Below are 27569 nucleotides of genomic sequence, written 5' to 3'. Positions count from 1 at the left end.
TATTTCCTATTTTAATTCTCCTTTTGTCTTCCATTTCCAAATGTTGGTTGTAGTTAGAGTTAACTACTAAATTTGCCTGTTATTCAGAAAGAACGATTTTTGCTGAAATATCTCTAGAAATTTAGTTAGATACAGATTTAAAAATAACTTTGTTGGATCATAAGAATAATTACGTAGGAAACTCAAGACGATGAGCAATGCTATAAAAAATTTTGATGTTCTAGCAACCAACTTGAGTTCTATATTTAGTTAGAATGAAAATTTTGATTAGAATACAATTTATAAATTTAAAAAAATAACATAATTTTAATAATTTTCGTTATCGACAAAATTATAATTGTCCATACGTAATATTTCTCTCAATACGTCATTGCAATTAATTAACGATTTCGAAAATTTTATCGAAAGTGTATTATTTTCAGTCTCTTATTCTTAACACGTACTATAATTAATGTAAACCATTCTTATTGAGTAATCAATTCCAAAAACAGCTGAAAGAAATGATTACCAAAATTGGGAAAAAGTAAAAGACACTTTGTACATATAAGGATACAAGATAAATAAATTATAAATAAATGTTTAGAAAGGCTATGAACCAAATAACAACAATGTAAATGTGTAAATATAAGAAACAAATATAATTATCATGATCTAAAGCAAATAACAAGTAACAGTCGTTTCGAGCCCGATCGGGTCTTCTTCAATGATACATATAAACATAATTAAATAGAACAGATAAATTAATATACTTAAATAAAACGAGTCAGTGAAATAAATAATACAAATACTAATAAAATAATACAAAAAAATGACCATCTGTAAAATCGCATCCTGTCATCGTGAATATTACGTTCGCAACAATATAGCGTAAATGTTAGATGCCAAAATATTAAATATTGGTGTCAAAATGCGCAAAAATATTCACAAATAATCGTAAATTCAAAAATTCTCATTAAAATCTATAAAAATAGTGAAAATAAACATTATACCAATATAATATTTAAAGCAAAGAAAACTCCAGAGCATTAAACAAAGATATAAAGCGACCGAATATAAAGTGATAAAAGTCCGTCTATTAGATTACTATATATATAAAAATTAAAATTTGTAGTTAAAGTTACCTTAGAATTACAATGTTATGGTGTCTACTGATAAAAAAAAACCTCCAAAAATGTATTATACAAAATTTCTTCTGCCAAGAATAATTCCACGTTGGCAAAAGAGTATAAAATTAGGAAGCTGTATTGCGAAGAATCGTCTTTCTCTGGCTGCGATACACAGAGTGAAGGAATCATTAAGAAAGTAGGAGATTGGAAGACAGATTTTCATTTTTTTGTATTATTTTATTAATTGACCCATTTAATTTAAGTATATTAATTTATCTGTTCTTAATTATGTTTATATGTAACATTGAAGAAGACCCGACCGGGCTCGAAACAACTGTTACTTGTTATTTGCTTTAGATCATGATAATTATATTTGTTTCTTAGATTTATACATTTACATTATTGTTATTTGGTTCATAGCCTTTCTAAACATTTATTTTTAATTTATATTATTGAACCATGTTATATGCTGCATTTTAAATAAATTATATATTCGCATTTTGAATTGGTCAGAATGTTTTTATTGCGGGACCACGAACGGGTTGACGGCAAAGAAAAATTCCGTCGAGTTCTAGCCATAACATTTTTCAGGACACGGTAAACGATAGGCGCAGCATAACATGGGGAACGCCAGGCATTTAATGCCAGCTCGCCGCGCTGTCCGCATTCTCAGGTGACAAGCCTTTACAGCTCTCGCCGCTCGCCGACGCGAACGTTTCTGCACCACTGCACTGTGGAAACTATAGCGCGCGTATATCCGATCCCCGGGTACCTACATATATGTCCATATGTGTGCCGAACAAATAAGGCACTTGTTAGGCATTCCGAGGCTAGCGAGACTCGCAATAGTCCCGCGGGACGGGTTTTGCGAGCAGCCCTTTTGCCATAATCGGTAACACAATACCTGTCGCCGATCGTCCACAGAACTGTCCCCCTTTCCCCCTCCAAAGCTGCAAATGTTCTTACAAGTAGATCGCCATACGCGGAGAGAGTAACCGAATCCTTCGTACGTATGAAACATCTCCCATGTAGATACTAACGCAATTTTGATTACTGTTTCGCGAACTTGAAATTCAATTCAATCCTGAGAAGTTCTACTTCGGAAGTAAAATAGTAAGAAATTAAAAAAGTATTTTGTTTAAATTTATTATTTTCGTTTTTTATTAGAATTAAAATTAAAATTATCAAAAAATTATTTTATTCCGGTATTTTAATCAAGAAATTGATATAAACATTAAATTATATAGGTATAGAATTACGAAATACGTACATATTCGTGATAATTCATGATGTTACGTGTAATGCTTTTACGAAGCATACTCTGGATATACGTGCGCCTATTAAATGCAGCCACGTATATACACAACGTATGGAATGAGCGAGTTTACATCATACATTTTCTGCGCACGCATTCCCGCGCCTGTCATTAACTTGCGTGCAACATTACGTACATTACTCTCAAAAATGTGTGCGTGCAACCTTACGTACATTGCTCTAAAAAATGTGTGCGTATTTCTTCCTTGTATGGTAAACTCGCTCAAGATGACTTGAAGAAAAAAGCCGAAACGTTCGATATGGGAAAATCAATTTATGTGGAATGTACAAGTAAATATATTTCGAACAAATATTTTTATGCCAACAACTGCAATGTTCGCTCTCATTTGTTTTTCCTTTTATTAATATTTATTTTGAATATTGAGAGCTCAAGAAATTACCATTTTGTTATTTTTAAAAATGTCTATTATAATAATATACACTGTTAAAAATTTCATGAAATTTAATACAATACTTTTAAGTTATCATTTGAACTTAATTTCATATTAAATTTATAAAATTTAATATATATGTTCATTTAAGTAACTATTGTAACTTAATTTTCAATTAAATTATTCATTACTTTTAATTTCGTTTTTTTTTACAACCACAAGCTTCATTTACATGTAATGAAAGCTCCTTATTATTTCTAACAGTTGTATAATAATTATGTAGTAATATTGTTATCATAATTAGAAACATTGAATATTAAATTTTAAAAAAATGGCATAAGTAGAACAAGTATAAAAAAATGTAATTGTAAGAAAAATTATACCAAATCGATACAAGTACTAACAGCAATATTCAGCATAGACGATTATATATCTATTAAACAATAATAGAACTCTTTCAATTCAAGTAACTAGACACATATAAGAATAGATAAATAACTTTATATTTTGTCTATTACGGTGAATTTACATTGAGACATGTTCAATGAATCTTTTATATTTATAGGATTCTTAATTAAAAAGGTTTTACTATACGAGTATGTTATGAAATAATTCATAAGTTAGTACGGTATACTAAACAAGACATAATGAAATAGTGGCAACAGTTCATTTTTGGGATTTTATTACTTGTTTTATTTACTTAATAAAAAGCACAAGATTACTTCTCTGTCTTTTTCGTCTTTGCAGAAGCCTGCTGTGCTTTCATAACCTTATAGACGATCTTTTGCTCCTCGATCAAAAACGCACGCACAATCCTGAAAATCAGTGCAGTTTGTTATAAATATTATATAAACGTAGAACTTATTGCAGGTTTATTTAATAAAGTAAAGATTAATCCTGCTTTGAAGACAAATAATTGTTCTAGTGTATCAATATTTAAAATATAAGTATTGTAGGATGCTTTTGTTAAATGTGTAAAACATATAATTGATGTTTATTAAATAAATATTTAAAATATGAGCAATTTAAGATGTTAAATACATACCTTTCTTTTACACATTTGTGACAAAGGACTCCACCATATACTCGCTTGACTGTTTTCTTACGTCTGCACATACGTGAACGCTCCATTGGTCTTGCAGGTTGGATACCCCTGAGCTTATCCTTACATTGTCCGCATCTTGGGATCTTTTTAGGTTTTTTCAGGTATTGGTAAACTAATTTACCACCCGGCGTACGTACGCTATAAACAAAATTTATCTTAGTCAGTTGTTAATAATAATAACTCACAAAATTTGCCAAGAAAAATTCACTTTAATATGACAGTTCTAATTACTTTGCAGAATACAGATTATTTGCAGCAAATATAATTAAAGAAGTAAATAAAATTGCAGTAATAATAATTGAATAAATGTTGATAAGAGCAACAATTTAAGATTAATGTCACTGTGTGTAACACGTGTGAATTTTACGAAACTTAAAGCAAGCGATCAAAACATAACCTCAAACCTTTAACAATTTATCGCGATAATGTCATTAACAAAATAAAATTCCTCTGTAAATGAAAGTTAATGAATTTTATCTGACATTATCATTTATTATTATTTGTACATATACTTACACACGCCTTCTGTTGCTTTTTGTGTTGTACGACAAGCGTCGCCGATAGGTTAGTCGCTGTACCATCTTGGTTCTGCAACATTAATTACTTTGTTAATAAAAGAAATTAAATTATATAGAATTGTAAACCATAATCGATCATCGCAGATCTCTGCGGAAATCATATGACACTAATGCATTTTACGATTGATACACGCAACATGGATATTATAAAATCGTATCAAAAATGCTACGAACCTTATCCAGATCCAAACGGAAGAGGAAACGGCATATTTCGAGAAGAGACGCTTTTACGCACGCAAATTATCTGGTGCTGTCATCTGTCTACAAAAATGTGAGTTAATAATAATTAAGAATACTTACGATTGATATTCATTTATCGATAATAGAAAATTTTTATTAAACATAAATAAATAAATAAAAATAAATAATTTTTTAAAAATATATTGTTATCATTCATTTTTTTATCATCTATGTAAGTAATAATTAGAAAAATAAAGATTTATGTGTATATATACATATATATATGTATATATGTATGCATATAGTACTAAATATAAAATTATATGTAATTATATTTTTCAAGTACTAATGCGCTTGAAAAATTATATTACAAAAAGACCTTTTGTAATAATTAAAATTAGTGCTCCCCAAAATTTTTATCAACAGAGCTCTCCAAGATGTCACTACTTTCCAGCTATTTCTTTTGCTGCAAGGCGTTGCGATTATTTACGCTCAAATATAAAATGTTTTTCTATAAATAAAAAAATATATATATGTATAAAATATATGTAACTTTCTTTAGTTTAAAAGTTTCCAATTTTCTAAAAGCAAGCACTTTTTTTTACATTCATGATGAGTTCTCTAGAATTTGCATATAATTTTTCAGAACTTTTGTAAATTTCAAAATTTTTCAGGTTTTTCATATTTCATTTTATAACTTTTTAGAAAAATTTTCAGATTTTTTCATATTGAAACATTTTTTATTGTCAAGAAAGTCTATATCTTTTCTAAAATTCTTTATGTATGTATAATATGAATTCTGAAATATTCTAAGATTTATTTCCAATAAAATCTGAAGGAGTTTTTCCAGAAATTAGAATGAGAAATCTTAAAATATTTTAGAATTCACATATGTGAACAATTTCAAGAAAAGACGTAAATTTTCTAAGTTTTTTGAAAAGTATTCCGATTCATATAAAAATTCTATGAAAATTTGTCATTAGGGACGCTTCAATCTTTCTTTCTTTGCATGAAATATAATTTTTAAGTTACATTACGTCTTTCTAATAAATTGTCATTGAAAATTTCCCATTTCAATTGCAATGCAAGACTTGTGGAATTATTATCAACAGTAAGATACGTAAGGAATTATAATTATTATAATTAACTCCGTAGCGATCGATTTCAAAAGAAATGGCACAGAAATATTACTATTATCGAAATTTTATATTTTATTCCGTTATACTAGCAATAATTGTATAATGGTGCGAGGATAGAGAAGGAACAAACCGGGTCGATTTACATCGTATAAGGTATATTATTTATTATATCTTATGTACATTCAACATCGTCTTGACAACACCATAGGAAAAATTGTTTTTAGACACGTTCCAAAATTTGTCGACAGTAACTCCTTGCTCGCGCTTCTTTTTCCCCCTTTTGCATTTTTCTTTATACAATGAATCGAAGACACACGGAGGTGATTCGCTTAACCAATTTTTTTTTATGAAAACTCAGCTCGGCGAGTGTATATAAATTATCGTACGTATGTGTGTGTATGTGTTTTATGTGTGTGATGATTACGCGACGCGTGTGTGTGTCTGTCTCTCTTTCTGTGAATTATGTATAATATATGGGACGGTACCTGTGTATAATGCTTTACTTTTCCTCATAGATTTTCGTTTTTCGAAGCAGGTACTTTGACAGAGTTCGCTGTAAAGAGAGTCGTGGAAAGTAAAAAAAAAAAAAAAGAAAAAGAAAAAGAAAACAACGCGCTTGGTAAGTTATTTAATTAACGCTTAACTAAACATAATATAATATAATTAGTTGCGTACAGATTCGATACAACGTTCATTTATCACTGTAGCTGTAGCTTCGTTTCACATTCTTTTTACAAGACAGAGTTCACTCGGAAACTCTAGAAATAGGGGAAGAATACATCGCTCTGCCCTATAATAGTAATAGATAACTTATGATAATTAGAACGTTTTGCAATTTAGTCAGATCTCTAAGAAATAAATAAGGTTTTCTTCTTTTAATAAATAATAGTAGCATTATAAAATCGATTACACAGGATTAAGCGACATAGGCAATTTTCTTTTCTCAGCCGCTTGCCGTTCTCGCTTTCTTTCTTTGCTGGCAAATTGAAAAAAGAAGCACTAAAGAGAAAAACAAAAAATTCACCGCAACGGAGACACTCGAGTGAATTGAAGTAATTTTGATTTTTCAGGTTTTCTCCTGATGCTCTTTTCTCTCCAATCTCGTTTCTCTGAATAAAATTTTATACGTATATGATTTCTGATAAAAAGTCCATATTTAATTAAATATAAATATTAAATACATATATATGTTATTATATATAAAATATGTTTTCTTTCTTTTCTCTCTATAATCTCTGGTCGTACAGATATTAGAAAAAAATAATAAAAATTGAAAAATTAGGATAACTTTTGCATTATGTTTTTTCACAAAAAGTGAAGTTTGCGAAAATAAAAAAATTATCCATATAAAATCATATTTAATATAAAATTGTAATACAAAATTACATATAGAATATTATATAATGTAATTGCAATTTTTTTTTGAAAAAAAAAAAAAAAGTTAGTTTTTAAATTATTTTTTCTACACATAAACAAAAATTATACGAACAAAATATATCAAAGAAAACATATAGACATATCTTATGCATATGTATCTATTTATATTTAATGATATGGATTTTTTTGAAGAAAAACTAAAACAATGTAACATGAAGTATGATTGAAAACTTTGAGAGCGTAGAGTAAATTTTCGTTCCTTTCTAGAAGAAGAAAAAAAAAGTAGACTGGAAATGATCCTAAGATTTCTGCGGAGAAATCGAGGAAAACAAAAGAAAAATCGGAGAAGTCCTATGCGACGTACCTCGCTCTCATCTAATATATTTTCGATTTCGTATATTTTCTCTCCCCCTGTGCCTAACAGTAGCCATGTGTGTGTTTCTGTGTGATATTGATAGAGCTCTATGAAATCTAAATATCGAAATTAACAGCATTCGTAAAACTTCAGGTCGCACTCGCAGACTCATCGCTAAAACACAGACAATTACAGCTTGAGAAAGTTCTTAAAACCTTTTTCTTCCGTCCGCGGGATCTTGGCTGAATTATTACCGAAGTAAATTACAAATGAGATTATGGCTCAAATTCGCCTAATGCACGACTCTCGTTTCCCTTTCAGCCGAGATCCCGCACAATCTCACCGTTTTATCATACCTTTTTTCTCGTTTAATCTTTAATACGAACATTTAGGAAGATAGCGCTATCGATAATTAATATTTTCTGAAATTTGTTAACATTCTCTATATAAAAATCTGCATTTGGGTATTCACTTATTGCTTCATAATCGTCGCCGTTCTTCAGTAGCCTTCTCTCTCTCTTTTTTTCTTTTTGTTTTTCCTAAGGGAGATTTTGCTCTCGCCGCGCAGCCTTCCACGATGTTTTTCGCTCTTCTCTTCCGTTTCTTCACTGATACGCGGAAGGAGGTACGGCGAGTCGAAAGACACCAAAGCGTATTCCGACATTCCTCGCTCGCGGTATGACTTCGAGCAACATTTCGTTTACGAGGGAAACATCGTTGGATCGCGCTTCGAGATAGAAGCGATCGATTTTAATTACCGGTCTAGCGCTTTGCTGGAGCGAGACTTTCGCCTCTTCTTTGATTAAAGGAAGGAGAATTGGCTGGGACTTTGCGAAAGATGTTCGCTTTGTCGTTGTCTTGTATCTTGTCGAATGCGAGAAATCTCGCCTCTCAAAACACGCCTTCCGCTTCTCTCTATCGCGATCCAACGTTGCCTCGATATACATCGTAGACTATATTACTAACGTTAAACCGTTAAATTAGAAAATAAAAGAATTTCTCCGTGGCTCGCCGAACTCACTTGGAAGCCGTTTAATTAATCTCACGCGTAATATTTTCGTACGCATATGTCTGCCACTCCGTTGGTCTCTTTTTAAGATAAGTCGCCAGTAACGTGTGTATCCCGGATATAACGTATCGCGATCCAGGATGCAGTCTTTACGATTAGCGAATACGGATGTAACGAGATACAGTAAAACAAGCTTCTCGGCTCTTCTATCTTTCTGTCCTCTAAGGAAAGGAAACGGTTCTCTATTATGGATACATGTATATGTATTGGAATGGACGTTGCTTCGCGAGGAAACTCCTCGATCGGACTGTAAAAATAAAAAAAATGTTATCTCGTGAATGCGCGTGCCTCGTATTGCACGCATCGTTGCTCGCGTATACGTGAGTATTTTTTCCGTATATCTTACACTCTCCGACACTTTACATTTCATTTTCTCTTTATATTTTTTCTCTTTTTCCGGCTAGCTTTTCTCTTTTGTCGTTCGCTATGATCCGAGAATAGAATCGAAGATCAATCAGAGTAATTTCAACTCGATCTCAAGTAACGACGCACGTCCCTTCTTGCGCTCGCATTGCATTCCGCGATAATGTTGATATGTTAACGCATTGCTCACTAATAGGGGACGCGTTTGAAATCGTTTTTCCTCGCGTCCTTTGCTTTCCGATGCGAACGGATGTCTCTTATACTTTTTTCCTATTGGTTTTACTTCCGTTCGTCCCTTTTCACAGTGTAGTATTTATAACACAATATTTATTTATATGTATATGTATATATAGAATGATTTCGCGATCGCACGCTCGTGTACATATAAATATAGCGCGAAAAATGGGTCGCTGCAGATTCTCGTCACTCACCGATTTCATTCACACTCACATTCACGCGTCCACTCATTTTCCATTCATTTATCCCGTGTCACGCAGTCTCGCGCTAAAATAACTCTTGCACACTCGCGTTGGCACATATTCGCTTCGTTCGTTTCGTCGTTTGTCATTATAATCGAAAGGTATACATATAGGCCGCGCGTGTACGACGTTTCCATATAGGTAATGCAAAGGCATAAAGTTGTAATTTAGCATAAAGAGTAAACATTCTCTTGTTCTCGTGTATATTACCAGACATATGCGTAATAGTGTAATGCACTCGCTACATTCACTACACGAAATAATGAACCTACACTGTTGTCACGCTACCGATTTCGGAAACTACGATCCGATTTTTGGTACAGTTCCCTCGTGATACGGTCCTATATTTCTCTAATCGTCAGTTTTCCTTGTCAGATGCGTATTGCTATGTCGATCGTTATAGACAAACGCGTAACTTTAGTATACTTAAAAGAGGCCAGGAACAGACATATTCGAACGACATTTAGGCCGATATGTTCGCCGTTCAATGTTCTATATCGCAGATACATACGAATTAAAATGAGCTGCCATTCAGTACAAAATGTTACAAAACCTAACAAGCGCGATAATAGAATAGTAAAAAAAAAAAAAGAATTCGGCTGTAAATCTCAAATGAAAGTCTCCGAAAAAAATGTATAGTGTATACAATCCAACAGTTGTTACACAAATACTTTAAACTAAGAGGAGAACATTCATAAGTGATAAAAGATTTCGCGGCAGTGATTATAGGGCTTTATTTCCGTTGTCAGTCTGATCTTTAGATAGATCGATCACCGAAACGGCTTAGGAAATGAAAGAGTTTTGGCGCTCGTTGTTCGTGGGAGAGTATGTTACATTTGATCCCATTAAGACTCTTTCACAATGATCTTTCAAGAATCACATTCTAAAACGAGCTTCGTGAATGATCCGTAAGGCGTTAGATTTCTTTGACACTTACAAATCACGGAAGTTTCGCAATAGGTGTGTCGTTCTACATATTGAATAAAAGTCGTTGCACTTTATATGCGAGATGGCGAATGCGTGGTCCTCGTACTCCCTCTCTTTGAGAGGAGTAAATGCGAAGAATGGATTTCTTTTCGACTCTCGCTAACGTGGAATGTCTGCAGCACGAATGCTTTGAATCTCTCGGTTAAAGTGAGACGATGTTCGCGTATCGTTTCGGAGGTATCATGAAAGCTTTGCCTCAAATGAATCAACTCCCAATTAGTTCAACGGATCTATTTGCGCGCGAAGAGATATTCTTTCGAGGACATCGTTGCTCTGACTAGGTAATCACGAGTCCTAGATGATACATGGAAGGGTCATCGTCTCGCTTCTCGCGGAGGCGATGCGTCGGGGCGCCTCAAATTCGTGAGATCCATAGGGATAGCGATGTTCCGTGCCAATCAGCCGATTTCTACGTACGATTCGTTCGCGGGATTTGAGGTCGCGGTCATGGTTACACAAGGAAACCCTGGGAAGTGGCGGACATTTGCGCCCGCAATGCCGTCACGCTGTTCATGATCTTCTTCTGATGTCCTACGAGCGTTATGCCGAGGGCCGTGAGCTCCTGGACGGTGACGCGCGCTGCTGCCTCCAACGTCGTCACGCCCGCCCGCTCAAAGCTTTCTGCGTATCGTGACATCTTGATGGAAGCTAGCCACTCGCTGACGGAATTCAATTGCGTTAGATCCACCGCATCTGGCGCCAGTGGATTTGTGCCCCTGTTAAAAACAACAAGGTAAGAAATATCTCTTTCTGCGCGAATGAATAACGTTCACAGTAAGGAAGAGTACGAAGAAGTAAAGGTAGGTATACGAGATTTCAGGATTTTTTAAATTCTTTCGCTATCCAAATACATTCACATTCGCATAATTCAAATGTATGTTTTGGATTTGCTCATTTGCTATCGACATCACAAGTTAATGACAAAGAAGCTAAAAATAAAATAAAGAAGATGATAGTTCGGCTATAGACCGCTAGATAGTTCATCAATATTGAAGTTACTAATGTCTTCCTTATTTCATAGGATATCGGGTTACAAAATACTATGTGCGGAATATCATTAATTAATAATAATATATTCTTAATAATATTCGTTTCATTAATGTTTCATTAATAATATATTCTTAAATTGATCAAAATTATTTTATTTCTATGTACTTCTAGATTATACTATCAGTATGTATTGGTTGTAAAACGTAACTGTTGATTCCTGACTTTACGTACATGAAGAAGAGATATATATATATATATATATGTATATATATATATACATATACAAATGTTTAGATATTAGGTGTAGTAAAAAGAAATCCATTACTTTTCCATTCGATTTCATCCAAAAATAATGGATTTCTTTTTACTATACCTAATATTACATACGTATAAAAAGGCATCTTAAACATGTAAAATTATTGTCACATCGATTATTGAAATAGAAAGAATAAATCAATAAAAGTTCATAAATTTAAATTCTAGAATATCTGTGAAAAAATCTAAAATAATAATTCAATTGATATATATAATTTATTTGATAAATTTTTAAGGATAGATATAAATTTTTAAGGATAGTATAAAACGGAACTAATATGTATAAATTGATTATTTAAATATATACAGTTTAATCCTAAATAGGTTTTTTATGAATATACATACGTGTAATATTTGATCGGCTTTGTATAAATTATAAATTACGAATTATATATTTTGAAAAATAAACATAATCAAAGCATATATATAATTAATTTGTAAGTTTGATTCACTTTTTTGTACAACGTTATGTACAGGCGCTACGAAACTTAAATACCGATACATACATCCAATCTTTCTTCGGCTCAATAATAATTATATAAAAAAATAAAAATTAAAAAAAATAACTATCATAATAAACATAATATTACTGATATCAAAAATATCTAAATAATAATATTAATGTGTTAATACATTATTATTAAAAATATGAGAGTATCACTTATTAAAAATATGAGAGTACTAATATAATATTAGTAATACTAATATGTTCAATATGATAATAATAAAACAAATATCGCAAAAAAAATAATACAAGTACTATAACGATGACGACACAATGGCAATGTAATGACAATAATGAGGATGATAATAACGCAAACTACTAACAATAGTATTGTTGACGAGAGGTGTATCGTATAACGTGTTAATGATACATAGTTTACAGTTTAGGTACATGTACACATGAACGGATTACGGTGCGTATGAAGGCAAGCAGTGCAACACAAACTAAGAGGTTTACCAAGCATGGAGACGACTGTCTACATGATACGGCGATATTTCATTATTGTGTCAAAGAAGCAGAGAGAACGTGAAAGCACAGTCAGCATAATCAAATCGTTGAAATGTTAAAGGGCGAATTCTGTGTTATCTAGGGCACTGGACGAAACAGAAACGATTGAGCTTCTGTTCTTCTGCGCTTCTTTCTTTCTTTTTTTTCTCTCATCCACAAATAGGATTCAGTGTGTGGGAATGCCGCTTTTGATTCTCTTTTCTTTTTTTCTTTACCTGTTTCTCAAATGCACGTTGGAAGATTCCGATGAGGCGGGTGGGGGTGAGGGTGGACCACCCCTTTCTCTGATTCTGACAATTGTTAGCATTTGTTAGTGCGATGAAAGTCATACTAGGTGTGTGTTTCTATCTGCAGGCTAGTTTCAATCTATTTAGCTTTGAATTTTATCTTTTTTCTCAAATTTTATCTCTTTTTTATCGTTCACTGATACGAATACTTTCACGTTTATCTTTTACAAACAGTTTGGAATCATTTTAAGCTTTTTACAAATGCATTTTATGTTGAATCTTAAAAATACAAAAAAAAAAAGACGAATTTAGCGTGATCGATATTTCAATGATTATGAAAAAATTTCGGCAAATCACTTGTATTCTTATTTATTCCTATTATTGGATAAATGCCTCACCTCCAATCTGTAAATGCTGCGACAAGTTTTTAATGTAATATTTTCAGAGGACGTAAAGAGAAATAGTCTAATAGCAAATTTTGTAATCAATGAATTACGTAAATTAATCATTTCTCTTAGAATGGCGTTGTTTCATCATATTTTGTAGAAAGTTTAAAAATTAATGTTATGATTACAATATTTCTTGATGATTCATGGATGCAGAAATATAATCTAACACCGTTAATTATTAATTATATTGTTTTTCATTTAATATATTACGTATAAAAATACTATTCTAAAATGGTCAACCGGTTGCACGCGTGCTGTACATATATATGTTAATAAATCTTTCGCTAAGATAAAATCGATAGTTTTAATAAATTACACAATAAGTACTTATATCGATTTAATGTATGATGTATGGGGTGTCATAAGACTATGGCTGTTCTTTTGAGCAATTTGTTGTATATAGGCGAATTTTTCCCCATCGAAAACTTTCTTATCGAGTCCAAACTGATTAAAGAATTCGCAATCGAAAAAAATGGCGTTAATTTTGGGACACCCTCAGTAAATATATGCGTGTGATTTTGTGTGTACATGCATATGTGTTTTTTTCTTTCTTTATGCATATATCAATGAAAGCTATGATGATTAATATAGAATTATGAGAACACTTTAAAGATTCTAATTGCTTTTTATGCACATCACGTTTATTTGCCTTTTATTCTCTAAGCTCGCGTTTAAATCTATATTGCTATTCGATGGTTGAATTTATCCTTCATAAAATTTGGAAACACTCTTAAACTTTCAATTTATATCTCGGTACAATTTTAATCGATAATATACGCTCTAACTCTGTATGGTAAAGTTTATTGCTTAGTTCAACATGGAGAAATTCTCTGTATCATCTAACATGTATATCTATAGCTACATCCTCGCATTTGTCGATAATTCGTAGTAAAAAGACTGGAGAAGAGATTCTTTTACGACGGTACTACTCTTGTACATACAGTTTATAGCACACTCCGATAGTGTATTATCGGCTGTATTATACCTCTATTTTCGTCACATCTACTATTCCATCTGACACGACTTGGATTATACTATTTTTTTTTTTACTATTTCGCTGGAAGAGTTCCTATAATTTTTCTACGACTAGCGCGATTATAAAAGATAATGCGAATCGTAACGATATAGAATGCAGTCTTTTGAGATTACGTCCGGTTTAAATATCAGACGTTAATTCTGATGGCTAGAAAGACGGGCGGAAATGATGATAATGATGATGGTGATCTCTTGCTCGTTTTAATTCAAATGTAACCATTCTCAGCCGAAATGAGAGAACGGAACCCAGTTGGGATAGGTGAGCGATGATTGTTGGTGTGGCAATGCGTGTGTTGCTGCGTGTGTGTGATAGTGTAAGCTACGGCCGGCTCCTGGTGGCATTACTGGAACGGCAATCGCTGACTGGGCTTGTTGATGGGCCTGATGGCCGACTATGTCTACGAACGGGCTCGCCGTACTCGCGGCTGGGCCTGGTGGCATCGCAGCCGCCGCAGCCTGGGCGGCAGCTGTGTGGCTTGTGACATAGTACGGATTGTGTGCAGGCGGCCTCACGCTGTAGGCGATGATTGTTGTCGTGGACGATAGTTGTCGCAGTTGCGTTGCAGTTGCAGTAGTTCGTAGTCAGGTACCAAAGGACACCACAAAACCAAAAGCACAAAGAATTAGCCCAGGGGGAAAAAAGAGGCGAAACGAAGGAACAGGAGAGAAACCAACGAGATTTCCAAATGCGAATTTTATATTGCGTCCCATTGGCATAAAATACGAATCGATAAGTCGCTCCGCGAACAAAAGATACATGAAATAATAATGTAATAAAATGATATAATGTTTTCTTTCATGCCAACGGAATATTCGGAGAATCTGAGGGAGGCTTACCCATTTCGTTGCGATTACAAGTTTCTTGTAGGAAACATAAAATTACAGTTAGATAACTTGCTATATAAACGAATTTTTATTTTGTAGATATTTTATACACTACTCGATTGCAGTAAAACTCAATTTTATCAATCAGTAAAAGAGAAAAGCAACACAAAATACAAAATTAGCCCTCTATTAAACATAGTTGTATCTTGTAAAGAATAATTGAAATGCGAACAATAGACTCAAGAAGTGTAGAAATGATAAGCGGCAGAAGCAATTGGAAGCTCTGTTGAAGTCGTCGCATGATCTCGACTAGGTCTCCGAAACACGATAAAAGTACGCAGACGACGTAGACTTTCGTCCATAAATTAATTTTCCTGCTAACTAATTCTGGAAACCTCGCTCGGCCAAATGTATTTTGAAGCATAAAGCAGTATTGTTTATAAGATGTGACTCTTTGATATTAAAATAGCGAGGAGATATGCGAAGTGTGTACTATAATGAGAAAGAAGAGAGATTCAAATTTTCGAGGCAAACATAATTATCTTTCTCTTTTTCTTTCTCGTGCGTGTTGAAAAATGAATGTCAAAATAGCATAGACGCAGTAGAAAATTTTGGAGTGTTACCTAGGGGATATGTCGAGAGAACTAATTAAAAAAAAAAAAAAAAAAAAAAAAAAATAAAAAAACAGAAAAGGCACGAACATAAAAAGCAAGTGCGTATAACGCAGTCCAGTATGTGTAGCCTGCTTCCAGTAATGCCAATCAGGTCGAAGTGTCACGATGGCGCGAATACGTATGCGAGTATGCAGACATTGGCCTTCCTTTTGAATACATATGCATATTATATATGTATATACGATTGTAGGCTTGTGCGGGACGTCATACATCAATGAGCCTCAATGCCAAATCCCATTATAAGTGGCGTGAAACGGATGTAGCATGATCCACGCGTGAGTGTTTCGGCAAATGAATGAAAATAATTATTAGCTGTCGAGAGAAATTAATTTATGGACACGATATATAAGTCACGTAGCATGCGGCGTGATTCTTATTAAGATCTTAATGAACGAGCGACTCAATGCGAGATAAATGAAAAGAAAAAGAACGAGATAATGTCAATGAACGTGCGTTTGAAGCAAATTTCATTCGTTGTATGCCGATTATACACATTCCATCATATTTTCTTTAATTTACATTGTATGATAATAATTACGTGCTAAACGTATGATTCATGAAATGAATTTCCTAATATTATTTTTGTGATTAATATATCCTAAAAGATCGTTCCCTATCACGTATCGATATTTGGCGATTACAGTGATAAGTGAGAGCTTTTACCTGTTCTGAGCGATTTTTCTCAGTGTGTCCGGACTTCGTATGAGCTTGTCCAAAGTCTGTGTGAGATTGGCGAAGGTCGGCCGATGGGTGCGCTCCTTCTGCCAGCAATCGAGCATCAACTGGTAGATAGCCTCCGGACAATCCATCGGCGCTGGAAGCCTGTAGCCTTTCTCGATCGATTTTATCACATCTTGATTCGACCAGTTCCAGTACGGCCTCTCGCCGTACGACATCACCTCCCAACATACGATACCCATACTCCAAACGTCGGAGGCGCTCGTGAATTTACGGAACGCTATCGCCTCCGGTGCTGTCCACCGTACCGGAATTTTACCGCCCTGAATATAAATGGTAAATTAATCGAGCAAGAAATTATAAATATATATTCGAGCCTTATAAGTCATTGACTTATATTAATTTTAATTCTGCAACTTAAATCTGCTCACCCTGGTCGTGTAAGCTCCCTCTGTGGCACTCTCGATCTCTCTACTGAGCCCAAAGTCGGCGATCTTGCAAACCAAAGCGGCATTGACTAATACGTTTCTCGCTGCGAGATCGCGGTGCACGTAGTTCATCTCCGCGAGATACTGCATACCGCTGGCGATGCCACGCAGCATGCCCACCAGCTGGAGCACTTGGAACTTGCCGTCGTTCGCGCGCAAGAAAGTGTCCAGGCTACCGTTTTCCATGAACTCCGTGATGATCATCACCGGATTGCTCTTCGTCACCACACCTTGCAGGAATATCACGTTGGGGTGTTCGAATTGGCCCATTATCGACGCCTCTGTCAGGAAATCATTACGAGCTTTGTCTGCAGAGCCTGGTTTCAGGGTCTTTATGGCCACATCTATTTCCGTCCGTCCGTCGGGAGGCAATTTCAATTTCCCTCGGCAGACGTCGCCGAACTCTCCGCCACCTGTAGTTGCAAAAAAAATCGTTCAGAATATAATCAAATTACTAAAATTATCTTATTTGATAATCGTTCGTGATACTATATAATAATAATATATAAAATCGCACCTATAATGGCTTCTATCGTGATATATCCGGCATCAATCTCTCGGGCAAATTCGCGTACCGCCTGATTCGGGTCCTCGTAGGTGTGAGGATCCACATAACTCCTTGCACCTGCACCGCCTGCACTGCCTGCGCCTGCCGCGGCGACCCCCACTGCAGGTGTGAACAGCGGCGTGGTCACTGCAACGTCACGAAAACAGAGTTCATTATATTAACACGAGGGCCGGTGGTGCAAAATTTTGACAGAACTCTAGACCGCGCGTCCCAACATTCGCTCTATCGCTCGGCCAACCGTGTCAAATCCCGCAAAAAAGAAACACTCACACATTCTCTCTCGTCAGCGAGTTTAAAATTTCCAAAAAACAAGACACAACCAAGAAAGCCAAACGCAGGTGGATTCTAAAATATGTCTCTTCTCTTTTTCAATCCCACTTTAGTGAAACAGTCTTTTTTTTTACTTGTATGTGTTTATCTAGCTTAGAATCTGGTGTTTAATGTCGAACGGCGGTATCTATATATGCTAGAAAAAATTCGCGCATAATCAAAATGCACAATTTTTGCATGCTAAATTATTTTGAAGATTATTGCGATATATCCGGAAAACTCGGCGATTTTTTACACCGTTCGTTCCAGATGCTTCGGACGATTCAAACAGTCTTCCTCTCGTTGATTTTTACAATCTTCTTTGTTCACACCAATTTAGTTTCTATTTGAGCCGTCTCAGAACATCCAAGTATTTTGCATATATCATGGTAAGAAGAAAGGCGATCGCGAAGCACGATCGCTTGAAGAAAAATAAAAAATAAAATTTAAAAAATTGGATGCAAGAACATGATGCAATTGCGTGCGAAACACGGGGCTGCAGCATGCTTTTATTATTTCCAAACTTTTCATCCATATCGCATATCTAGGACAGTGAAGAAAGAACAGAACGGAGTGTAGTGTAACTAAAGCTAAACTATAATAATCGTGGAGAACTCGGAGTGAATGTACGAGTGTCGGTGCTTTCAGTTATGCCTTTAATATATCGTGCGGACATGTCCGGCGTTTCTGTTTTTCTTTCAGTCACAAAAATTTTGGCCGGAGATTAATTTGGGAAACAAAGGACTTACGCGAGGACTTGCTCTTGTTGTTGGTATGGGTTGTCACAATCGGTGAACTGTCCATTTTGCAGTGCACTGTGAACAACACAACAACCAACACACTAATTGACAAATAGCAAAACAAAAAAAAGCGGCGAGTGTACGATGAATTCTTTTTTTAAATGACGTAAAGCGAGAAATGGTAACTGAAATATCTTCATTTGATCACGGATGAGATTATTGTGAAAATGTAATCGAATCCAAGTTATTAGAATAAAAAATTATTAGAATATCCACATAACGCACTGATTAAAAATGCGCTCTTTTAAGCGTATTTTTTTTTTATCTTTTATGTTCTTCCTGGTATGTTTCACGAATCAAATCCAGATATAAAAAGCACATACGATATTAACATCGACACACTAGAAAACGCATGCAATTGAAACATGAACAATGCAACATAACAAACAGACGCAAGCACAATGCGCACATACGCGAACACGCATAATGTGTATCTAAGAAAATTAGGTATCGTGCATAATTGTTGTATATGTTTGTTGGTGCGTGTGTGATGTGTGTATATGCAAAAGCGTAAAGTCTGACTTAGATTGAGAGTGTAATGCATGTACAGGGGTTGCAAAAATAATCTACACAAAATTGAGTTCCTAAAAAACAAAACTTGAGGTGTTTGGAGAAGACTTACTGTAGGTCACAACTAGTCCTGTAGTAGCAGGCGATTGTGTACATTGTTTCATTGGATTTTTTCATGGATTTTTCATGGAGGCAGGTTCGATAGATTAGGGGAATCGCACATGAAAAGAAAGAATCGAAAGAATTTGGTTAGAATAATCGCACTCAGGCAATGGGGCCAGATCGATGTGAATTTTGGTTGGAAAGCGATCGTTTCTCTTTAAGTCCCTGTCGCGGACGTATTTCAGAGCCCGACTGCTTTCTCTTCGCTCATTTTCTCTATGGTGTTAATTGTTCAGCTATCTCTCTTTCTCTCACTCTCATCCGCAAAAAAATCTCTACAGTATTGAGGGGGGGTGTTTAACGTATTATCGTGGGTCTGTTTGTATACGGGGTATAGTTTCGACACTTGCTGGATCTAAGGGGGGCCAGTGATTCCAAAGTTAGTCACAAGACACGAGGGCATAGTGAAACAACTATGAAAGTGACAGGGTTGTGGGGGCGGGGCGGGTAATAGCGATAATAAATTTTTAAAAAGAGAAATTTCGAGCAAAATGCAAACGTACCTTCGCCGTTTCTATACTCCAGGGTATCGCAGTCGCTCGGCTGTTTCTTGTTGCATTCGTCCGAGGCCCTGCTGCAACGAAATCGTATATTAATCGAATTGAGCAAAGCAATTGGAAAGAAGTGATTTTTCGTGCATTAGTATATGATAGTTAGCAACATTTGAGATATATATTTCAAATATAGAAAATGATTCAATTACCTTCTAAGAATTAAAACGGTCATGATGATAATAATCACGAGAAGTACGACTACAGCAACAATCGCCCCTGCGATTATCCTAACTTGCATGTTGTCGTCCTCGCCGACGTAGTCTGCATGAAACACATTTCTGTTAAAGGCACGGTACGAAGGAGATTGCGAAATGTGAATCTAAATGCCGCTGAACGCGCTTACCTAAACCCATCGCGTGGGGTGTCTTTTTAAATATCACCGGCGTATACTCGCCCCAACCGCGGGTGGTCTTAGCGCGAACCTGTATCGCGTAATCCGTGGAAGGCTTGAGACCTTTGAACGTGGCAGACAGTTCGGACGTTTGAATGACGGTTGCATTAGTGGCGTCGTCGTAGCGCGGATAACACCTCACTGTACCAGATATCGAGATTATTAATTCCTCCGCCGCCACAATGCGATTGAATGACAATTTAGAATTGATTTCACTATACAATGGCACAGCAACATATTGTTATTATGACTTTTAGCTTTACCTTCATATCGCTCGACGAGATCATTGTCTCCACCAGTTCCGATATCTGGCGCGTCCCAACTGATGCTGAGTTCTGAACTCTTGACACTTGTGATCCTGACGTTGCTCACTAGACTTGGCACGCTCGCCTCTGTCGTAACGGTAATGTCCACGTATTCCGATTTGCCGATCAACGACGATACGCCGTTCTCGGCGAACACTTGGAAGCGGTAAGTAGTCACCGCGTTCAGGCCAGTTATCGTGATCTTCGTGTCGTTAAAGATCTCCTGTTACAAAATCGAAGCATCAACTTTTTGATCGAGAAATAATTCAACTATCGCACAATCGATATACTCGCGTATAAATGTACGATTTTGACGAAAACTCACAGTATTAGGAATGTATTTGACTCCCATGCTGCAAGAATCGCAGTCCACTCTATAAGTCGTGTCAGACCTGCCACCCTGCATATGCGGCGCATTCCAGGAAAGGATCACCGTGGACTGATCGACAAAGTTGACGGTCAGGTTTTGCGGCGCCGAAGGTGGTTCTGCAAAAAAGTATATAGTCTTAAAAATTTTCGCGGAACGCCGAACCTCCAAATTCTTTTCATCTTTCATGTACGCAAAACTTTTTCTTTGAATTAATATATCGCAACTCACAAATATTATATCAAACAATATAACGCAAGTATAAATTATAGAAGTTAATATTTCATTTTAATGAAAATACTCAAGGAACTTAATTTAATATTTTAGATGTTCTTTAAAACTCCTAGACAGAAATTCCTTTTTGGACGATTATTTTGAATGATTATTTTTCTAAATTTTAAAATAATGACACGAGCTTTTTTTTGTAAAAATTGTTAATTTAATTTAATACTTACGTGTGCAAGGCATTTTCTTAGGATCTTTTTCTGCCCGAAAATAGCCCGGATCACAACGACACTCCGTGAAACCGTAATCGGAAGCTTTGCTGTGCTCTGGGCATGGCTCGCAGGCATGAGAACCCGCCTCATGTTTGAACTTGCCTATCGGACACTCTTTGCACTCCTGCTTATCCGTGTCAGCTTGGTAGCCAGGTTTGCAATGGCATCCGCCCGTCGGGAGATACCATTTGCCATCTCCCTTGCAGAGGAAAGTCGGCTGGGCGATTTTGACGGCATTCGCAACACAAATGCCGCGCGTTTGCTCAATAAGCGCAACCTCGCGACCGGTTGGTGTGGCCGGAAAATGTGCAAAGTTCACCGAAATCTCAGGGCAACTGATGTAGTATACCTTGATGGCCAGGATCGATATGCAAGCGCCCTGATCACGAAAGGCGAAGTAGACGCCCTTCTTCGTCACCGGAATCGACTTCACTTCGGTGTTTATCACCACCTCGGTGTTCGTGTTGAACCTACCCTCGCCCGCAGCTATACGACCTACAAGTACATAAAATCGGCATGTAAAGCCGTCCTAAATATTGAGAGCGATGAGTTTAATTGAAAACAGCTGCATGAAAAAAAAAAAGAATCTAGTAACTCTCCACCGACAACATAAATTTTAATTCTTCCATCAGGAATAGTTTCGAAAAACAGAACAAACTTTTTATTAGGATTAATTAATCTGTTAATTATAATTAATTTAATTTTCCATTAATTAAATAAAATAATAATAATAATAAATTGTAAAATTTTAATTTATGTTTTAAAATTTTTTCAAAAAAAAGTATTCTTCATCTCTTTGCAAATTCTATTAGATTTGTTATTCTCGAAATAATCATTATCCTATTTTCGAGGTAAAGCTTTTAATTGTCATGCTTTGTATAATTATCATCGCTTACCTATAAGTTTATAACTATCCGGTTCCCACGGGGGTGGCTCCTTGGTGGCGGCGTCGAACTCGTAGTAGAGTAGACTGAAAGTCTCCTTACAGCTGAGAGCGTTCCCGGGGAATAACGAACAGTCGCGAGTCGTGAAATTGATTTCTATGTACATGCGATTCGCTGGACCCCTCTCTATGAACGGCGTCCACAGCCAGTTGTTCACATTGGTGTACGCTACGTCGCAGACAACGTAACTCCGCCAATTGATACCTTTGTCGAAGTTTGTAAAAGACTCCTCTACCCACTGCAAAACAGATTGAAAAGAAAGAAAATTACGTTAATATCTATTTTATGGGAAACCCATTTTTTTTCTATTCTAGTTCTTGGTTGAAGTTAATGAGACCAGCGTGGACAATGGTCGAAAACGGAAACCCTCCTTCGAAAGTATCGAGAAAGCGATCGCATTTCGATGCAGGAAGGCATCCGGCACTTAAAATCCGCGATGCTAACCCAATTCTACGTGTTACCACCAACCGCGACGAAAGCGAGAAAGCACCACCCGCCGTCGTCATTGTCGTCGGTCGGCCGACATTGGCCGTAGAATCCTCCCTCGGTAAATGACGAGGCGGAGAGGCCAGGTCGTCGACTTGCGACAAACAGACCGCAAGGAATTACCGGCGCGCGTTACCATTAGTTTTATTGCCCCCCTTGGCTCTCGGGCTCGTCCCAAGAGCGACCGCAAAAAGTTCCGACCAGGGCAAGAAGGATCCATCGTCCATCGTCGTCATCCTCGCCGTTACCGGAACCTCTCTCTTTCTCTCTCTCTCTCTCTCTCCTCCCTTCCTTCCATTTCTCTTTCCTTCGTTTTCTCTTACTTCCTTTCTCTCTCTTTCCTTCCACTCTCCTCTCTTTGTCGCTCTTTTTTTACGCGCCTCTTCGCTCCCGCGTATTTCATATTCGGACCAGGAAAGACTCGGCAAGGTAAGAAGTGACAAAAAATGGTAGACTGAGGTAGAGCTCGTGAGCCTCTTATCCAGAAGATTTCCTCACGGACGTGTTTCCGGCAGGCGGGCTGCAATAAATTCAGACCGCGCCGGCTACCCGGTCGCAAAAGGGAGATTATTACGGGGACGATGACGAGGTCGAAAAAATTTCATTAAAGCGCTGCCGGTGAAAAAAAGCTTTTTCAGCAGTTCGAGAGTACCAGTAGCCGGGAACCACGGAGATGCAGTCCCGCAATTCGCCGTCGTCCGCGCATCGAATTACGATCCGGTACCCTTCGCACGCCTCCGATCGCAATTAATAGTTTTTAGCGGGGTTTGCGAAACTGGATTCGTGCCGCTTTTAAAGTAAGCATACGGTACACTCTTTTACGATAGAATACTATACTATCACAGATGTAATTGGATTAATGGATATTGTCGTTTTGTACACGAATCAAGAATGAAAATTCAAACTTGCTATGTTTTAAAATATTCTATATATTATTTTTTCTATTTTCCTGTTAATCGATAAATGTTTCTCCCTGGTTTTATTAGATTATTACAGAAATGAGAAAACGCGCCACTATCATCGTCACATATTTATTTCGACGCCTTCGCTGAGGTTCTTTATCGTCTAGGAAATTTCATTAAGGACGGAAAAATTCATCCTTCCTTTTGCAGAGCCCTCCGTGACTGTGTTTATATCTGCTGCTTTCAACCTCGCTGCAAGTTGCAAGGAAAAGAAGAGACACGGTGTCGTTAATGCCGCGCGGCATTTAATTGGATCGCACTGAGAGTCGTCCTCGTCGATTAATACATCGCGTCGATTTTTCGGCGAGACGGATTTCCCATTGGCGTGACCGTCCTATGAAATTACTCTTCGGAATTGGAAGAAAAGGCGATTAGCCACTGCATTATATTTCATTACAATCCCATGATATCAGTTTCCGTCAGTCCTGTGTGCATGGACACATCTGAGATGGAGACATTTTTTTCGTTCTAGCTTTATGGAAGATCGCCACTTAGTTAAGATTTACGTCATAAGCAAGATTTGTAATGTAGAAAAAGATTATAACAGATCTTGCAATTTTTCATGTGCTTACTCAGTTAGAAAATTTGTGTTAAATGTTACACATTTCATATGTCCAAAATGGTTCGCTCAAATTTTTGTGTTTATTTAAGACGTAAAATAATTTAATATTATGTAAAAAAATTATATTTCTTCATTAATAAACATTTATAATAATGTTAAATCAACATGTTTCAATAAAAATTCAACATTTATAATATATTAAATTAACACATTTTATTCATTTATTCATTTATCTTGAAATTTAAAAAAATTTTTGTTACTTGTTCATGTATTCATAAATTATTGTTAATACTAAGACATATTGAATATCAATTTAACACAAAATATTCAAAAAATAATACAATTACGTTATTTTAAATTAACACTCAGATACATTAAAAATTCAATACAAAATTTTAACAAGGACATAAACTATTTCTAACACAAATACAAAATGTTTTCTGCTAGTAAAAAATGATACAACACCGAGAAACATATTCTGATTACACCAACAAAAAATGCTATCGTAACCAGAAATTCTATTTGTCCTTGCCAAAATTCATCATTTCTTAGGCTCTTTTGTTGGTTTAAGTAGAATATTCTTTTTTTAGAGTACTGTATCAAGTTTTCCAGAATAAGATAAAAGATTAAAGATAACATAATAGCTTAATGAAAATATCATTTAGATTAATAGAATAGCTTATATATACGATAGTTTTTTTTTTCTAGAACATATAGTTACCCGCGATTGCATTAAATATGACCGGTAGATTGTACATTTGCGTACGATCGACTGATGACCGTTCGATGTCGATGAAAACTATGCCGTGGCTAGCGTCTTTGTGGTCGAGTATCGATCGCGCGCCCTCGCCTCGCCGTCTTGTAGTAGGTAGACGTGTCTCGCTATTTTCTGCATTGGCGGAGAAAGCACGAAGCGAGAGGTGGCACGTGCAAACCACCAACGTGGTTTTCCTCAGTTTTTATGCTTTTTAAGAGATGCAGCAACGAGATGATGAATCACAAAATTGTATTGAAACCTAACTGACATTCCATTTGTGTTATTTTTTACACGCATTCTCACATTGGAAATAAAATCCCTGAAACTCTATTTTGTGCACCGTAATTTTTTTGTTGTTAAAATCAGCAAATACTCTTATCCGGTCGAAATCTCATTAACTATAACTAGTTATTTGTCCTGGTTTTTTTTTTTACGATTAGATATTTATGATTTGCTGAAGAAAAAGCGACGTTGACAAAAGATAAAAGTTTGAGAGTAATGTGTTTGGGACAGCCAAAATTACCTGAGAGCTATCCTGTGGTGCTTTCACTACTAGGTATCGTAAGGAAAAGAACCGTTTGTCGCCCATGGCTTCTTTCTCGCAGATCAAACCATGGCAAATAAATAGACAGGAGTCGATGGCTCAGAAGTAAAGTCAATAAGCTCAGAATGCGTTCGTACTAGCGAGATGAGCGGAAAAAGAGGAAAATTAAAGACAAACGTGGATGTAGGATACCACCCTCACGGATGGGGCACTGCCCTTACGCCAGTAATATCGCCACCATAATCGCAATTCCGACAGCGTAGCTGTCGGATAGGGAGGTTAGCGAGAGTCCGTAGGAAGTCTTCCATGAGCAGGAAGGGGAACGTTACGAACTTTTAGTCCGAGGGGTTCGCGGATCTTAATATATATTGAGCTCTCTCGTATCGGGGGGAGTTAACCCTCACCCTTGGGGTGAGGTTGCATCGGCAGGCACGTAGGGCTCTCTCCTCTATCAAGCTACGTGCATCCGGCACTACGAACCGCTCTTGCGACCGACACGTATCGCATCCAGACGCGATCGAACTTTCCTCCGTTCTTCTTACCATCTCTTAGCCGACATCTTCGGGAGAATCGAACACTAATTGCGTTCATGATGAAATTACGCGGAATAAAAGATCGCTAGAGAGCTTTTAAATTGAACAGAGAAAGATTTTGCTAAAGTGTTTAAAAATTTAGGTTGATACTGATTTGAAAATAATTCTGTTGGATCAAAATAATTATGTAGAAAACTCAAATATGATGAGCAAAAAATTTTGAGATTCTAGGAACCAGCTTGAGCGTCTTACATAATTATTTTGATAAAACATTATCTTTAAATATGTATTTAAATATGTAGTTAAATGTGTGTCTTTAAATATGTAATTTAATGTATTGAATTTTTAGATACCAAAACCATTCTTTCCAAGTATTTAATATTAATATTTTCAATCTCGGTATTAGATACACGTAGATATACGCAGAAGAGAAAAGAGAGACGAGAGACAGACAGACAGAGAGAGAGAGAGAGAGAGAGAGAGAGAGAGAGAAAGAGAGAGAGAAAGAGAGAGAGAAAGAGAGAGAGAAAATATGTGTGATGTGTACAACGCTATACAGACAGAAAAATATGTTATAATTTCGAAAAAAAAAAAAAAAATTCTTGTCTTGAGTGCACAATTTTTCTTCTAAAATTTGTAATAAATATATTTTAAGATTATTGCCAAGAAAATATTTTTAAGATAATCATTAATTAAAAGAAAAAAGTAAATTGAGTAATTACTTAGCAATCGAATGATATTTTTCTATAGGTATTGTAAGAATTCTAAAGACACGAGCAATTTCAGTAGATATAGAAGCAAATTTATAGTACATACATAGCGAGCATTCCGTCAATTATCCTCTCGTAGGAAGTTCATTAACTGGAGCACGGTCTGAAATGGTCGTCGCTTTAAATACAATAGTACTATAATATCGTCCGCGATATAATACAGCGTTCGGACGAGGGTAGATCGTTCGTTACGGGCGAACAAGTGCACATATGTGTATCCCCGGGCAGAATGGGCGGCCATCCCTTGGACAGGGGTGGTTACGCCACGCGCCAATCGAAAACTTTATGTTACCGTTTATTCCGCGCACCCCAAAGCCGATATAACAGTATTTCAGGGCAAAAGATTGGCAGGAAGGCCGTTTAAGGAAGAATTTCCACGATTCCTTGGCACTTAACTGAGATTTCTCTCTC

General features: G+C 36.0%; 2 protein-coding genes across 7 annotated transcripts in view; both read right to left on the bottom strand.

Moving 5' to 3' along the window:
- Window positions 1–3293: 3293 nt before the first annotated feature.
- LOC108686194 (60S ribosomal protein L34-like) lies at window positions 3294–4730 on the bottom strand. The gene is made up of 4 exons (XM_018191346.1): window positions 4670–4730; window positions 4434–4505; window positions 3858–4055; window positions 3294–3627 (listed from the first exon to the last, which is right to left on the bottom strand). Exons 2-4 carry the CDS (start codon window positions 4496–4498, stop codon window positions 3531–3533), a joined length of 360 nt encoding a protein of 119 aa, XP_018046835.1. The 5' UTR covers window positions 4499–4505; window positions 4670–4730; the 3' UTR covers window positions 3294–3530.
- Window positions 4731–7436: 2706 nt separating this feature from the next.
- LOC108686224 (ephrin type-A receptor 4) overlaps window positions 7437–27569 on the bottom strand; it is a 102449-nt gene continuing 82316 nt past the window's right edge. The window contains exons 4-17 of one of the 6 annotated variants that reach the window (XM_018191399.1): window positions 22497–22782; window positions 21559–22095; window positions 21062–21222; window positions 20695–20959; window positions 20384–20572; window positions 20190–20301; window positions 19990–20060; window positions 19437–19454; window positions 18764–18829; window positions 17655–17831; window positions 17081–17550; window positions 16635–16972; window positions 12977–13051; window positions 7437–11160 (exon numbers count right to left, since the gene is read on the bottom strand). In XM_018191399.1, coding sequence (XP_018046888.1) covers window positions 10896–11160; window positions 12977–13051; window positions 16635–16972; window positions 17081–17550; window positions 17655–17831; window positions 18764–18829; window positions 19437–19454; window positions 19990–20060; window positions 20190–20301; window positions 20384–20572; window positions 20695–20959; window positions 21062–21222; window positions 21559–22095; window positions 22497–22782 — 3030 coding nt within the window. In that variant the 3' untranslated portion in view covers window positions 7437–10895. Of the gene's footprint in view, window positions 11161–12976; window positions 13052–14498; window positions 14987–16634; window positions 16973–17080; window positions 17551–17654; window positions 17832–18763; window positions 18830–19436; window positions 19455–19989; window positions 20061–20189; window positions 20302–20383; window positions 20573–20694; window positions 20960–21061; window positions 21223–21558; window positions 22096–22496; window positions 22783–27569 lie in introns of those variants that run through there. The other 5 variants (XM_018191395.1, XM_018191398.1, XM_018191393.1 and 2 more) reach the window with 5 other exon arrangements.

The sequence above is a fragment of the Atta colombica genome, unplaced genomic scaffold (assembly GCF_001594045.1).
Source record: "Atta colombica isolate Treedump-2 unplaced genomic scaffold, Acol1.0 scaffold166, whole genome shotgun sequence".
In the NCBI taxonomy this organism is placed as follows: Eukaryota; Metazoa; Arthropoda; class Insecta; order Hymenoptera; family Formicidae; genus Atta; species Atta colombica.
Note: the sequence above shows the minus strand (reverse complement) of the source record. Positions and strands in the feature narration are given on the sequence as shown.